Here is a 12,859-nt window from a genome sequence, read left to right on the forward strand (position 1 = left end):
AGCCAGGGGGCTGGAGGGTGGGAAACCAGGACTGCAACAGTGAATACACTCGAACATCTACATTTATGGTAAGTGTACACAACTGCACTATGTTCTTCATGTTTCACTGTTGCAGTCCTCACATTTGGGTTGATTCCCAAAGTTGAGGAAGGGTGGAGGCAGTCAAGTGTTGAGGCTGGCTAGCAGGACTTGTAAGACTGCTGTAGCAAATCCAGCTCTGGATTTAGAAAAAGTAGGTTAGTGGTAATGCTTGGTGAAGGTGTGTACAGAACTCCAGGTTGCAGCTCCCAGGATGTCCCTGGTAGGGACTCCCTTGAGAAATGCTGTAGAGGTTGAATTAGCTCTAGTGGAATGAGTTCTGATCCCCAGAGGGGTAGGTTTTCCATGGTGCTTATAGCAGAAATGGATGCAGTGTGCTATCCATTTGGAAATGGTTTGCTTCGAAATGGCCTTGCCCTCTGCCCCTGTAGCAAAGCTGACTAGCAGCTGATCAGATTTTCTGAAAGGCTTAGTCCTGTCTAGGTAGAACCTGAGCTGTCTGTGCACATCCAAGGAGTGCAGGATCATTTCCCCTTTATTCTGAGGATTAGGGAAAAAGGTTGGCAAATGGATGGATTGGTTGAAAGCCACACTGGATACCACCTTGAGCATAAAGGAAGGGTTAGTCCTGAGGGAAACCCTGTCAGCATGGAAAATAATGAAGGGCTTCACCGCCATTAGTGCCTGTAACTCAGACACTCTTCTTGCTGAAGTAATAGCTAGAAGTAAGGCTGTTTTCCAAGAGAGGAATTTTAACTCTGCTGAAGCAGCAGGTTCAAAAGGGGGAAGTGTGAGCTTCTCCAGTACAAAGTTAAGGTCCCAGGCCAGGGTGGGCACTCTTCTAGGGGGCCTTAAATTGCAAGCTACTCTCAGGAACTGTTTTATAGGGTGAAAAAAAGAGAGTAGGATCAATATTATAATGAGCTGGGATGGCATAGGCATGAATCTTAATGGATGAGAAGGATAAGCCTCTGTGGAGCAGCTCTGCTAGGTAATTAAGGATTTAAGCTAAGCTGGATGCAGCGGTGTCCTTCCCTAGAGACTGACTCCAAGAACAATATCTTTTCCACTTTTCAGCATAGGATTTCCTAGTACTAGGCTTTTTGGCCTCAAGGATGACATCCAGCACCTGTTTGCAGAGGGATGCTGGTGGTGTATTCAGGAGCTAAGCCAGGCTGCAAGGTTTAGGGTTTCCAGCTGTGGATGCAAAATCTGTCCCTCCTGCTGAGACAGCAGGGAAGGTGTCTGATGTAGGTGCCAGGGTGGCACTGCTATCAGACTGCATAGGAGTGGGTACAAGTGCTGGTGTGACCAATCTGGTGCAATAAGGATTGCCCTTGGTTTGTCCTGTTTGGTCTTGAGTAGTACTTTGAGAGGAGGGGCAGAGGAGGAAAGGCATAAATTGAGAGGTTTTCCCAGGTAAAGGATAGGGCGTCTACCTTCCAGGCTGTGCTGTGAGGGTTCCTGGTGCAGATTTTGTTCAATTGGTAGTTTTGGGGGAGGCAAAAAGGTCCACCTCCGGTGTTTCCCACCTCTGGGTTAGAAGTTTGAATGAGTTTGGTTCCAGTTTCCACTCATGAGGGTCCAGACGATTTCTGCCAAAGTCATCTGCCAGTGAATTTTGCTTGCCTGGCAGGAATTGAGCTTGTAGGTGCATTTGAATGCTCAAGGCTGTGTTCCACAGAGCCATGGCTAATCTGCAGAGTGGGTAAGAATAAGTGCCTCCCTACTTGTTTATATACCACATAACTGTGGTGGTGCCTGTCTTTATCAGGAGCTATCCTGGAAGGATGAGGTATTTGAAGACCGTCAGAGCATTTTGTACAGCTAGCATCTCTTTTTGATTGATATGCAGGGGAATTTGTTCTGGGCTCCATTTGCCTTGAATGCATTTGCCTGCCATGTGAGCCCCCCATGCATAGCCTGAAGCATCTGTTGTCAAGGTTTGCATGGGGAGGGGTTGAGTGAAAGGACGTCCATTGTGGTTGCATGCTTCTGCCCACCAAAGGAACTCTGCCCTTAGACAAGGTATGATAGGAATCACTGTTTCCAGGTCTGGGAATGTTGACACCAGAGATTTTTTAAATACCACTGAAGTTTCCTCATATGCAGTCTTGCAAATGGAATTAGCAGAATGCACGAGGCCATGAACCCCAGGGCTTGCAGTATTTTCCTTGCAGATAGCTGGGTTTTGTTGGCCATTAGTTTGAAATAGTTTATCAAATAGACCTGCTTTTCTGGTGTGAGGAATGCCATCTGGGAAGTTGTGTTCAAGCTTGCTCCCAGGAATACAATTTGTTGGCTGGGCACCAGTTGTGATTTCTTTTCATCGATGGTGTATCCCAGTGAAGTTAGAAGTCTTTTTACAAATGCCAGGTGCTGAAGTAGCAATTCCTGACTGTTCACCTGAATCAGGCAATCGTCCAAGTATGGGAGATTTGAATGTTTCTCTGCCTGCAGTGAGCAATGACTGGAGCCAGGCATTTTATGAATACTCCGGGTGCAGTAGATAAGCCAAAGGGAAGTGCAGAGAACTGATAGTGCATAGAGCCTGCCCTGAAACGTAGATATTTCCTGCAAGACTCCCTTATGGGGATGTGCAGATAAGTTTCTTTCAAGTCTAGGGTGACTAACCAGGCATCCTTGGCTAGCATAGGAAGAAGGTGTTGCAGTGTAAGCATTTTGAATTTTGGGAACACCAGAAAGGTGTTGAGAATTGATAGATCCAGGATAGGGCACTAAGAGCTCTTTTTCTTGGGTACCAGGAACAGTCTGGAGTAGAAACCCTGTCCCCTTTGTTCTACTGGGACAGGTTGAATAGTCCTTATATGGAGAAGGGAAAGTACTTACTTTTGAGCCTCTGCCCACTGGTTTGGAGGGAGGTCTAGCAACCCGCTTGGTGTTGGCAGTGAGTGGAAGTAGAATCTGTATCCCTGGGATACAGTGTTTAGAACCCATTGGTCCTGAGTAATGAGCATTCAGTTTTTTGCATGAAGGGCATGTTTTCCTCCTGGGGCGCAAGTGCTTGGGCATGGCTGGGAAGGATAATTGGAAAGTCACTGTGAACTTTTTCCATAAGGGGGTGGCTTACCACTCCCTGGCTTTGAGGTGGAAATGCTCCATTGTTTAGGTCTCTGCATACCCTGAGACTGTAGTATTGGTGGTCTGTTTCCCCTGGGTTTGGACTGAGAAGGCCTGTGAGGGACTGGAAAGGACAAGTTTTTTAAAGGCCAATGCCTGCTGAATCTAGGTGGCTGTACCTGTAAGAAATCGTTGACAGTTTGCATAGATTTAGCTTTGTCTTCCATCTTTTTAAGAACTTCTGCTTTAGTGCCAAACAAACGCTCCTGATTTAATGGAGCATCTAGTAATTTTGTTTTGACATGGCCAGGCAAGATTTGTTCCTTTAGCCAAGCATGCCTTCTCAGTACAGATCCAATGACAGAAGCCCTGCAAGATGCTTCTAGGGCATCAAACCCACACTGCAAAGTATGTTTACTAATTTGGTTTGCAGAATGCATTAACGCTTGTAAATCTTTATTTTCTGCACAATCTGGAAGTAACACCATTTTTTGTTTAACTAGTTCCATAATATGTTGCTGGTACTTAAACATGTGAAACTGGCAATTCAAAGCCCTGATGGCAAGAGTTGCAGAGGTATATACCTTCTTACCCCATCTATCTAAAGCTCTAGAATCCCTGTCTGAAGGGCGTAGGGTTTTTGGCTGTAGTAGCCTTAATGCTTTTAGGCCCCTGGGATATGGTCTCTGGATCCGCAGTAGGATTCTTAAAGAGAAATATGTGAGAGTCAGGTACTCTGTAGTATCTGTCAGGTTTTCTAGGAGCTGGTGGTAAGTGTCAGGAGTAAGACTGGACTCCAAGAAGACATCATCTACAATATCCAGGACAGGGGGTATAGCTAGAGGCCTGTGCTGAGGCAAATCTAAAAATTCCCTGAGTCTCTTTTTGGACTGAGGATAGTCCTGGCATTCCCAGTGGAAAATGCTCTTTTAAGGTATGCAAGGTTTCACCAAAAGAAAAATCTTTTGGAGGGGAGACGGAGGGAATGGATTCCTCTGCATCTGAATCCTCCTCATAGGTAGACAAGGGTATGTCCTGGTAATCACAAGGGTCAGAGTCATCAGACTCCTGGTCTGTAGAATCAGAAAGAAATTCAATTCTTTGTCTTTTGGCAGGGGAAGGCTGGCTTCCCCTAATTAGAGTAATAAGGTCTTCAGCCATTCTAAGCATTTGTTTTTGTTGTATGGGAGCTTGACCATGCGCTTTGGACATTGGTTTTCTAAGCATAGTGTGACCTCTGGACCTAAGAAACTTGGTAGTTTTAGTAGGAAATGAGGTTGTTGGTTTAAAATGAATACTGGTAGGTCAGAATACACCCTCAGAAGCCAGTGCCTACACAGCGGCTCCAGACCCATCCAAGGTAGAGACATCCGCAGGTTCCATAGTCATTGATGAAGCATCTCGCAGCATACCAGACTCCAAATGGGTCTCGGCAGAGGCCTGCGAATCTGTAGAAGCAGGCATCATAGGCTGCAAAGGCGCCTCACTGAGTCCCACCGGACTGGCGACTAGCTCAATGGAAACGTCTGCAGTTTTTGACCTATGCGGTCTGTCTCTGTCTTTGTGCTTTTTTGGAAGATCAATAGTCTGACGGCTTACTGAACCATTTCGGAATATGGAGAACGAGAGCAAAAGAATTTAGCTACAAAAATAGCCCCACGACGAATGGTTCCGGTGTTAAGACACAAAACCGACAGCTAGGGACATTGTGGCCTGGGCCTAAACAGGTGACGCAGTAAGAATGAAAATCTCTGCGAGGTATTTGGTTTCCACAGGCAAGACGATTGTTAATTTTTTCTGGCATCAGTTTAGAGCAAGAAAAAAGAATCCCCAATGGGGTACTTAGCTTTAGAAGACTTCAGGTCTGAAACTGGAAAAAAATGAAAATTTCATGTAGCGGCCGACCGGCACTTGCAAACTGCTTCTGCTTCTGCTTCTGACTCCTTCTCGGCAAGAAAGACTGATGTAATGGCGTCAGCTGCATGTTTTATACCCCTGATGACCTGACGTCATGGAAGAGGCGGCAGCATCCGACGCAGAAATCCCAAGACTCTGGTATTTGGGCCAACTGAGGGCTACTTGCAGGAAGATAACCAAAGTGCAATGACTGCAATAGTGAAACACGAAGAACATCATAGGGACAGTGAGAGAGAGTGGAAGTTTAGTAAAAGAGAGGTTGGGACAGAGAATAATAAAGGAAGAAGATGGCCTAGATTAAGGATAAGAAGTAGAGTGGGGGGATATTAGTTGGAAAGAAGAGGAGTGAGAAGTGAGTGGAAGGCAGCATAGTAGTAGGTACAAGAGTGGAACTTATCTAATATAGACAAAGAATAAATGTTTAAATAGCAGTTAGCGAGTAACAGATAACTATGCAGTGCAAATTTAAACTAGAGATAGGAAATTCACCCCAGGGATCACGTCAGTCGCCCTGCTAGACAGGGGTCCTGGGAAGTAAACATTGTGGGAAGAAATATCCAGGGAATTGTTATGGCTAGGCTTGTATAGGCCCTAGGGCCAATAGCCTAGTACCAACCTATGAACCTATAAATACATTAGTACATGAAGTTGATTACAGATGCATCCATTTCAGTTTGTAACAACTTTTGCTAACCGTGTCCGATTGTATCAAAAGTAAAATCTGTCACTATAATATGTACAGAGTAGTACAATTTAAACTAAGCAGTGCTAATACATTTGTACTTCTAGTTGACTAGAGGCACATGTAATTGTAAAAAATTCAGCTATCTGCAACTAACTAACAAATTTAGCTATCTGCAACTAATTGTATCAGAAATGTAGAGTCATCCAGACACATTAACAGAATTCATGAACAGGAGTCTTTGTAAATAGACAAAATGCTACGCAAATAACATAGGAACTGGTCACAGCTTTGTCTGTTTCATTCAACTTGGTAAATGCAAAATACAACAGTAACTTAACACCCTCAGTTGTTGAAACAATAATGTAATGACTAAGAACTAAACAGCTGCAGATAAGAAAGGTAAGTACTGCAAACCATTTTGGTCAAGTTTTAGATTAAAAAAAAAAAGAGGAAGTAATCACAAATGCTTTCTAAAGTTCTCGGGATGAAGTTGCTTCTTCACCGTTTGTTCCAATACACTCATAACAAATCAAGAAATTACATTATCCATAAAAGATTGCAATACACATTTAAATAAGGCAAGACAATAGTGAAGGGTGAAGCTTACAGAATGTACCTTATCGTCGCGCACACTAATAACTCGGAAGCTGGAGGGGGATACTGTGTCAAGGTTTAAAGTTTGAATGGTTAGATGTGAGTGGAGTAAAGATGGTACCTGAGTCAACCAGGATGCTAAGAAGTTTCAGAAGATACTAACTTGGAGGGGGTGAGATAGGAGGTGTCTGCAACTAGATCACAGTGTGTGTGAATGAAAACAATCAGCAAGCAGGTATCCTTGTTGTTCTACAATTGGTTGTGTAGGTTAACAAAACCTTTTCGCTGTAAAAGTCAAGTATGAGATGATTTAGAAAGGAGACTGTGAAAAAGTAGGACATAAAAGCACAGTGCAAGGTCCCAGATATAGGAAGGGTAGCGATATAATGTTTTGGTGCTGTATCATTTGTAGTCCATGGATAACGCTAGTGTTGGGAGAAGCGGAGAGATTTTGGGAGGTGGAAAATGCAGAGCTGAGTGGATAGTGAGGATAGGGAGAGGGTGCAGAGCAGGCAGTCAAGTTCAGTGTGCATGCCTCTGATCAGTTTTAAAGGAGACCAACTTTTACTTAGGTAATTAACTCTAGTACAATAGTTAAAATATGTACTTAATGAGCAGTTGTTGGTGGAGAGCCCAGGAAGTGAATGTACTTTAGTCATCCAAGAGCTGTATGCAGTCAGAGATGCTGTATGTAAGCCACAGCAACCACGTCTTATTTGGAGCTGCAAATGTTGGTGCAGGGGTTATATCTGTACAGAGTGGCATTGGTCACCCTTCGGGTAGCTTATTGGTGTGCACGCTTATAACTCTGCAGCTGGAGGAGAATACTGTGTCAGGGACAAAAGTTTGAATGGAAAGAAAATGCACCTAACCACAACTGAGCTTGTCAGCCATTCCAAGTGGGACCAGGAAAAGAATTATAAATGGAGGCAGAGAAAGTGGAACTGATGATCAGTGACTTATAGTCTGGATAGCCTATGATGGGGGGGCTAGCTGTGAGGGCTGATTAGTGTACAGATTGCCCCAAGCACAAAAGCCTTGCCTGCATGGAAATTGGTTCCCTCCAGTCAACTCCCACCAGACTGTGTGGCTGCTGGTCACTAATGGGAAACAAATTATCTTTCACTTATTGAAGAGGACTGAAGGCTGGTAGCCATGAAAGCAAAAACATACAAGGAAAAAAAAAGAATCTAGGGCAGCTGATTCTTCATCAAATGCATTCTTCTTTTTAAAGAATGTGCATGTTCATAAAGAAAACCCAATGTTTCCTCATGGGGAGGAAAACTTTCAGCATTTTCATGCAAGGGGTCTGACCCCTTTCTCCTGCACCAAAAAGCAACACTAGGGTGAGAACAACTGAAGAGGAAACTCACCCTTTCTGCCTTCAGAGAAAAGCTAATTCCACTCAATGGTACAGCTTATAGAAACAGTATTTAACAAGTTAACATACTCATTGAGAGATTTATTATGGCCAGCCAGCAGAGCTCTACCCAGAGCACAGTATTTTTAAATTAGAGCATGTGCCCATATTTGCCCAGGTGTAGCAACAATCGGTCATCAGAGATAGGTTAATTAGCAGCTGTTTGGTAGCAAACACTCGGAGACGTGGCTGTTTTGGTATCTCTTGAACATCTGTATTCCACTGATGGAGAGGGAAGGATGAAATAAAGGCTGCCAATCAATTCTTACAGGTCCTAAGTGAAAAAATTCTCAAGAAAAGCAAATTACAACTCTAAAGGAAAATAGAAACATATATTTGGTTAGCTTGACTGAGCAAATGGGAGGAATCCTTTATTAGCTATATGGTGAAAAATTACAGAGCACGAAATGATGCAGAAAATCTGGGCTCCAAAAGTAGACCTGGTCCCTGAGAGGATGTCTCTGTTATGTGGAAATAAGTGGTAATAATGGATTACCTACACTCTAGAGAGGGAAAGGAGTTCACTAGGAGGGTCACAGTGGAGGTGAGAGACTGAGATTTAAGCCCTAGTGTAAGTAAGGGATAGACAGCAGCCATTTTTGATGGACCTAGGTACACTCTAACATCACTACATGTCAGGCATGAATGCAACAAAATGTAGTGCATAAAAACTGGAACATTACAAGGATGCCCAAGCTAACTGTTTGACTTCAGCCAGCCAGTGAAGAAATAAATGAGTTATAAGGGTGAAATGAGACTTAAGGACATTGGCAGAGATGACTAAAACAAAGAAGAATGGGGAGGAATCCAACCGTTTGTTTTCAGGGACACATGAGTGTTGCTAGAGATCAAAACTTTAACTGGTTATGTAGTGAAATGCATTATTGTCAGAATATAGTGTTTCAGGGCATTACGACTACTGCAAATATCTAACTTTTTAGTTAGAGAGGAGTTTGTATCATTTACCATTATAATCTTAGCTAAAAAGTCCCTATTCAAAACTTTCTCCAGGCTCAAGCAAGCCAAGACAAGATAGCCCAGGTCGAATCTGAGGCTGCCTATCCAGTTATCTAGGTTTACCTTTTATTCTGTAAAGGAAGTTTGTTCCAAAAGTGAGGAATACATTGGGATATGAATTTATCCTGCCAGCATATTTTATTTACATGTTGATGAGGGCTTAATTCCTTTAACTGGGTATTTGAGGTACCATTTATTCTGTGAAGGAAGACTAGGCAAAAAGGGTTGGATCCCTCATGCTCAAAAGGCTAAACACTGATCTCCGCAGAGGAGTTTATAAAAGAGTAAATAAAAAGGGAGGCTGCTAAGATTTTTAAGGCTACTGATCCTTTCAGTTGTGAATCTGAGGTGTCTCAACTGGAGTGATATCTTTTTACAAATGCATGCCAAAAGGTGCATTATATTCAATAAGAGTTAAGAGAACTTAGGATCTGGTTTGACTGGAGGGATGCGTCACCTACAAAGTATGTGAAAATGTTTTGTTTGTCAAAATAAACTTATGCTTTTTTCAAATTTAATTTGGGACCATTGTCCTCGCATCAATTATTAACTTGGCCTAACCCATGTTGGTGCAACTGTGAGTCAGTGGAAGATTGAATAACCACTTCCCAATTTACAATCATATGCAAACCTAGATAGCCAGAGGCTAGAAGTGTTGGCCTGAAGTTCTGAGAAATAGAAGACAAACGGAAGGGTGGTTGACATTGATCCCTGTGGTATACCACTGGTTGCATTTTGTTTATAGAACTGGCATTTGCAACTCTCATCATATGGGTTCTGTCAGACAACCATTTAGTAATCCACCACATAACATAAGGATTTATGTTTAGATTTACAAGTCTGTCAGTAACATCTACATGGGCAATAGTGTCAAAAGTCCTAGGTCAGTTCCAGATATGCTGTCTGTACTGCATAGCCACTATTCACTGCTTTGGATAATTTTTCAAAGACATTAAGCAGGCATGACCTTCCTTTGGCAAAGATGAATTAATGGTGGGTCTAGGTTTAAGAGATTTTTAATGTCTAGATTAATGAGGGCTGAGATAATAAGCCCCCATAGCTGTATATACGAGGCTAGTGATGGTTGGACCACCCTTGTGTATCTGGATTGTACTGGTTATTTTCCAGACTTCATGAATGTAACAGTGGATAGATTATGTAGGTGTTGAGATAGGTCATATATGCTACTGATAATCGGGCAACCTGGTATATTATTGGGTCTCATGAATGGGGTGGTGGTAGTTTTTGAGAGGGCTGATTAAATTTATTCAATAGTAATTAAAGGAGGCGACTAAGATTGTGGAATCTGGGGAACAGCTAAATCCATTGGTGAAGTAAAATTTATACTAAATATTATCTGTTTCCTTTGGGTATGTGTGTGCAGTAATATTGTGCTCTGGCCATTACTGAGTGTTAATTCTTAACTTTCTGTCATAGTTGAATAAAGATTTGTAGTTATTTTTGGTTTTAGTGGCTATTTTAGTTCATACTTGCTTTGAGCTTCCTAATGGTTCCCTTCAGTTGTTTACTAGTTTGCTTAAGTATGCTTTCAAGGTAGTTAGAATGAGCCAAGTTATAACCGTTAAGCAGTTTATTTCTCTCATTTACATTATTTCTATGGGTATTCCACCCCATTAGTTTGTTTTTAAATGTCCCATATTTCGTGCAGCTAGGGACATTTATATCAATACGACTATTTTAAGCACTGTCGTTACACTCCTAGTCTACAACAGCTACTGCACCTTTAAGTTTACTTCAAGACGTTTACAAACCAACCAAAGTGCTAAAGAAATAGATGCATATATTATGCAGCTAAGTGGCTGCCTTATTATGATTTCGATCAAATTCTGCTTTAGGTGGGCACATTTTTAGAAAATGCATACTTGTATATTTTCACCTTTGTGATCCTTCCCATTAAAAGGAGCCAGTTTGTTTTCTAAGATGAAGTCCATTTTCTACTGTACTACATCAGCTTGATGCATTGTCCTACAAACCATTTTAGTTTGTGAAATCTATATTTACAGGTATTGCCAAAGAGGACAAACATGCCAGGTATCAGTTCCACAGACCGGGGTGGTCCTTTGAGACGTTTTAATAACCGAGCAGTTCAGCCACCATGGAAGAATTATGACAGAATACCCAGGCAAAGAGCCCGTGGAAGAAATTATAGGTCAGTGCTCTGCATCTGTATTTTTTTAACAAGACAAGTGAACTATTCTGACAGCCTTTTGCAGCCATGACCTGGTGCAAATGCGGTAGAAATATAAAGAAGCTTTAAAATACAGAAGTAATAGAAGCAAATCATGACATTATCAGTACATGTGATAATGCATTGTACATATCAGTAATCCTAGCACAACAGATCATCAATCCATTAGTGCCCACTGTGTAGTACAAGCAAAGTGAGATCTGCTTAGTAGTAATTCTGACTGTAATATCTTGAATTCCCTCTGAACACACTGATCGTATAGTTAGTATGCATCTGTCTGTGTTGTGTGTGTGTCTATAAATAAATTGTGTGTGTGTGTGTATGTGTATATATATATATATATATATATATATATATGTATATGTATATATATATATATGTTGTGTCTTTTTGCTTTTCCTGGTTAGGGGTCGCCACAGGGGAACTCCGGTCTGCTAATGATTGGCAGTAGATTTTTACGGGTCGAGTTGCCGGCCCTGAAGCACAACCTTCAATAAAGGTACGCACATTCACACATGTCTCCACACAAGACGCTCTAGCTGAGAATCGAACAGGACAACATCTTACTGTGAGGCGACAACGCTACCGTAGCACCACCACCGCAGTGTATGTGTATGTATATATATATATATATATATATATATATATATATAAAATGTAAACAGCAGAAAGAATAGTGCCATAACTATAAGAAAACCTTGATACAGATGAAAAGCAAAAAGACAAAAAAGATGAATTTGTAATCTATCTCTTTTTGGGTTAAAATGAGATATGGAAGGAGTAAATGTGATTGTGGTTTTGTATTTTTTTTTTTTTTTTGCACTGTATATGTATTGTTTACTTGCATGCAAACCAGAAGATCGCTAGCATGCCTCAGTTTAACTCGTATGAAAAATCATTATCTTGAAGAACTACACAGAAGTAGTAGAAGAAAAAAAATGTTCTAAACCAAATAAATACATATGCTGACTTGAATTTGCCAGTGGAATTGTACTAAAACAGAAGTGTTTACTAAACAAGCCTTGAAACAGAGGTGAATGCTGCTTGGTGTGAGAACTAGCATGTCTTAGTTTGACAGCAGACATTAAACTGTGTTATAATAAATCCCCAAGATGCATCAAGCAACTTGGCACCCAAAGTGATGCAAACATCAGAGCAAGAGAATGGACTACGTAGTGATAACAAGTATGAAGACTTCTTAAAAATCGGTGACCTAAGATTTCTGTAAATTGGAAGAAAAAACCTTGAGTACACCCATGAGGAGATTGAGCAACAGCTTGCAGAGAAGTTAGAGTAACTGAAAGAAACCTGAAGGTAATGCTATGAGATACGAAAGGCTTTTTATGGACAACATGAGGACAGAAGAGTAAAAAAAAAAAAAAAAGAAAGGAAATGAATGGTTCCAAAATAAAATGCTCCAGATGATATAGAAAGTTTAATTGTAAAATAAGTTATGATAAAGGAAAGTGAAACTGTCCATAGAAACATAAACGTAAGTGCGCACACGCGTGTACACTCGCACGAGTGTGCATACACTTTTTCTCTCTTTTTTTTTTATTAACAAACATACTTTATTGTCTTTATTAAACCAAATACAGGTATATATACAAGTTAACATTTGAATAATTATCATTCCCTTTCTCTACATTCCGTATCTGTATATTATCATTTATCTTGTCTACTATACTACTGTATGTTTCAATAAGTACTAACAAACTTTTCCTGGGGCATAGTTTCATATTATACATCAACTATAAACAAGAAATGTTGCACAACCTGTTGTACAATCTCAGATCAGTTGCGTACTTTCCATTTTGCTTTGATGTTTTAGAGTTTAAGCTGGATATATATCTCATCGTTGTCTAAACAACCCTGGTTGCCTTACAGTTCAGAACAC

General features: G+C 41.2%; 1 protein-coding gene across 1 annotated transcript in view; it reads left to right on the plus strand.

Annotated features, from left to right (window-relative positions):
• The window catches only part of PABPN1L (PABPN1 like, cytoplasmic), a 237,131-nt gene that overhangs the window by 123,978 nt on the left and 100,294 nt on the right, over positions 1-12,859 (plus strand). Inside the window, exon 7 of the mRNA XM_044081564.1 lies at positions 10,778-10,923. Within this exon, the coding sequence (XP_043937499.1) occupies positions 10,778-10,923 (146 nt within the window). The remainder of the gene's footprint in view (positions 1-10,777; positions 10,924-12,859) is intronic.

The sequence above is a fragment of the Protopterus annectens genome, chromosome 8.part1 (assembly GCF_019279795.1).
Source record: "Protopterus annectens isolate FY-2018-M chromosome 8.part1, PAN1.0, whole genome shotgun sequence".
Taxonomy (NCBI): domain Eukaryota; kingdom Metazoa; phylum Chordata; order Ceratodontiformes; family Protopteridae; genus Protopterus; species Protopterus annectens.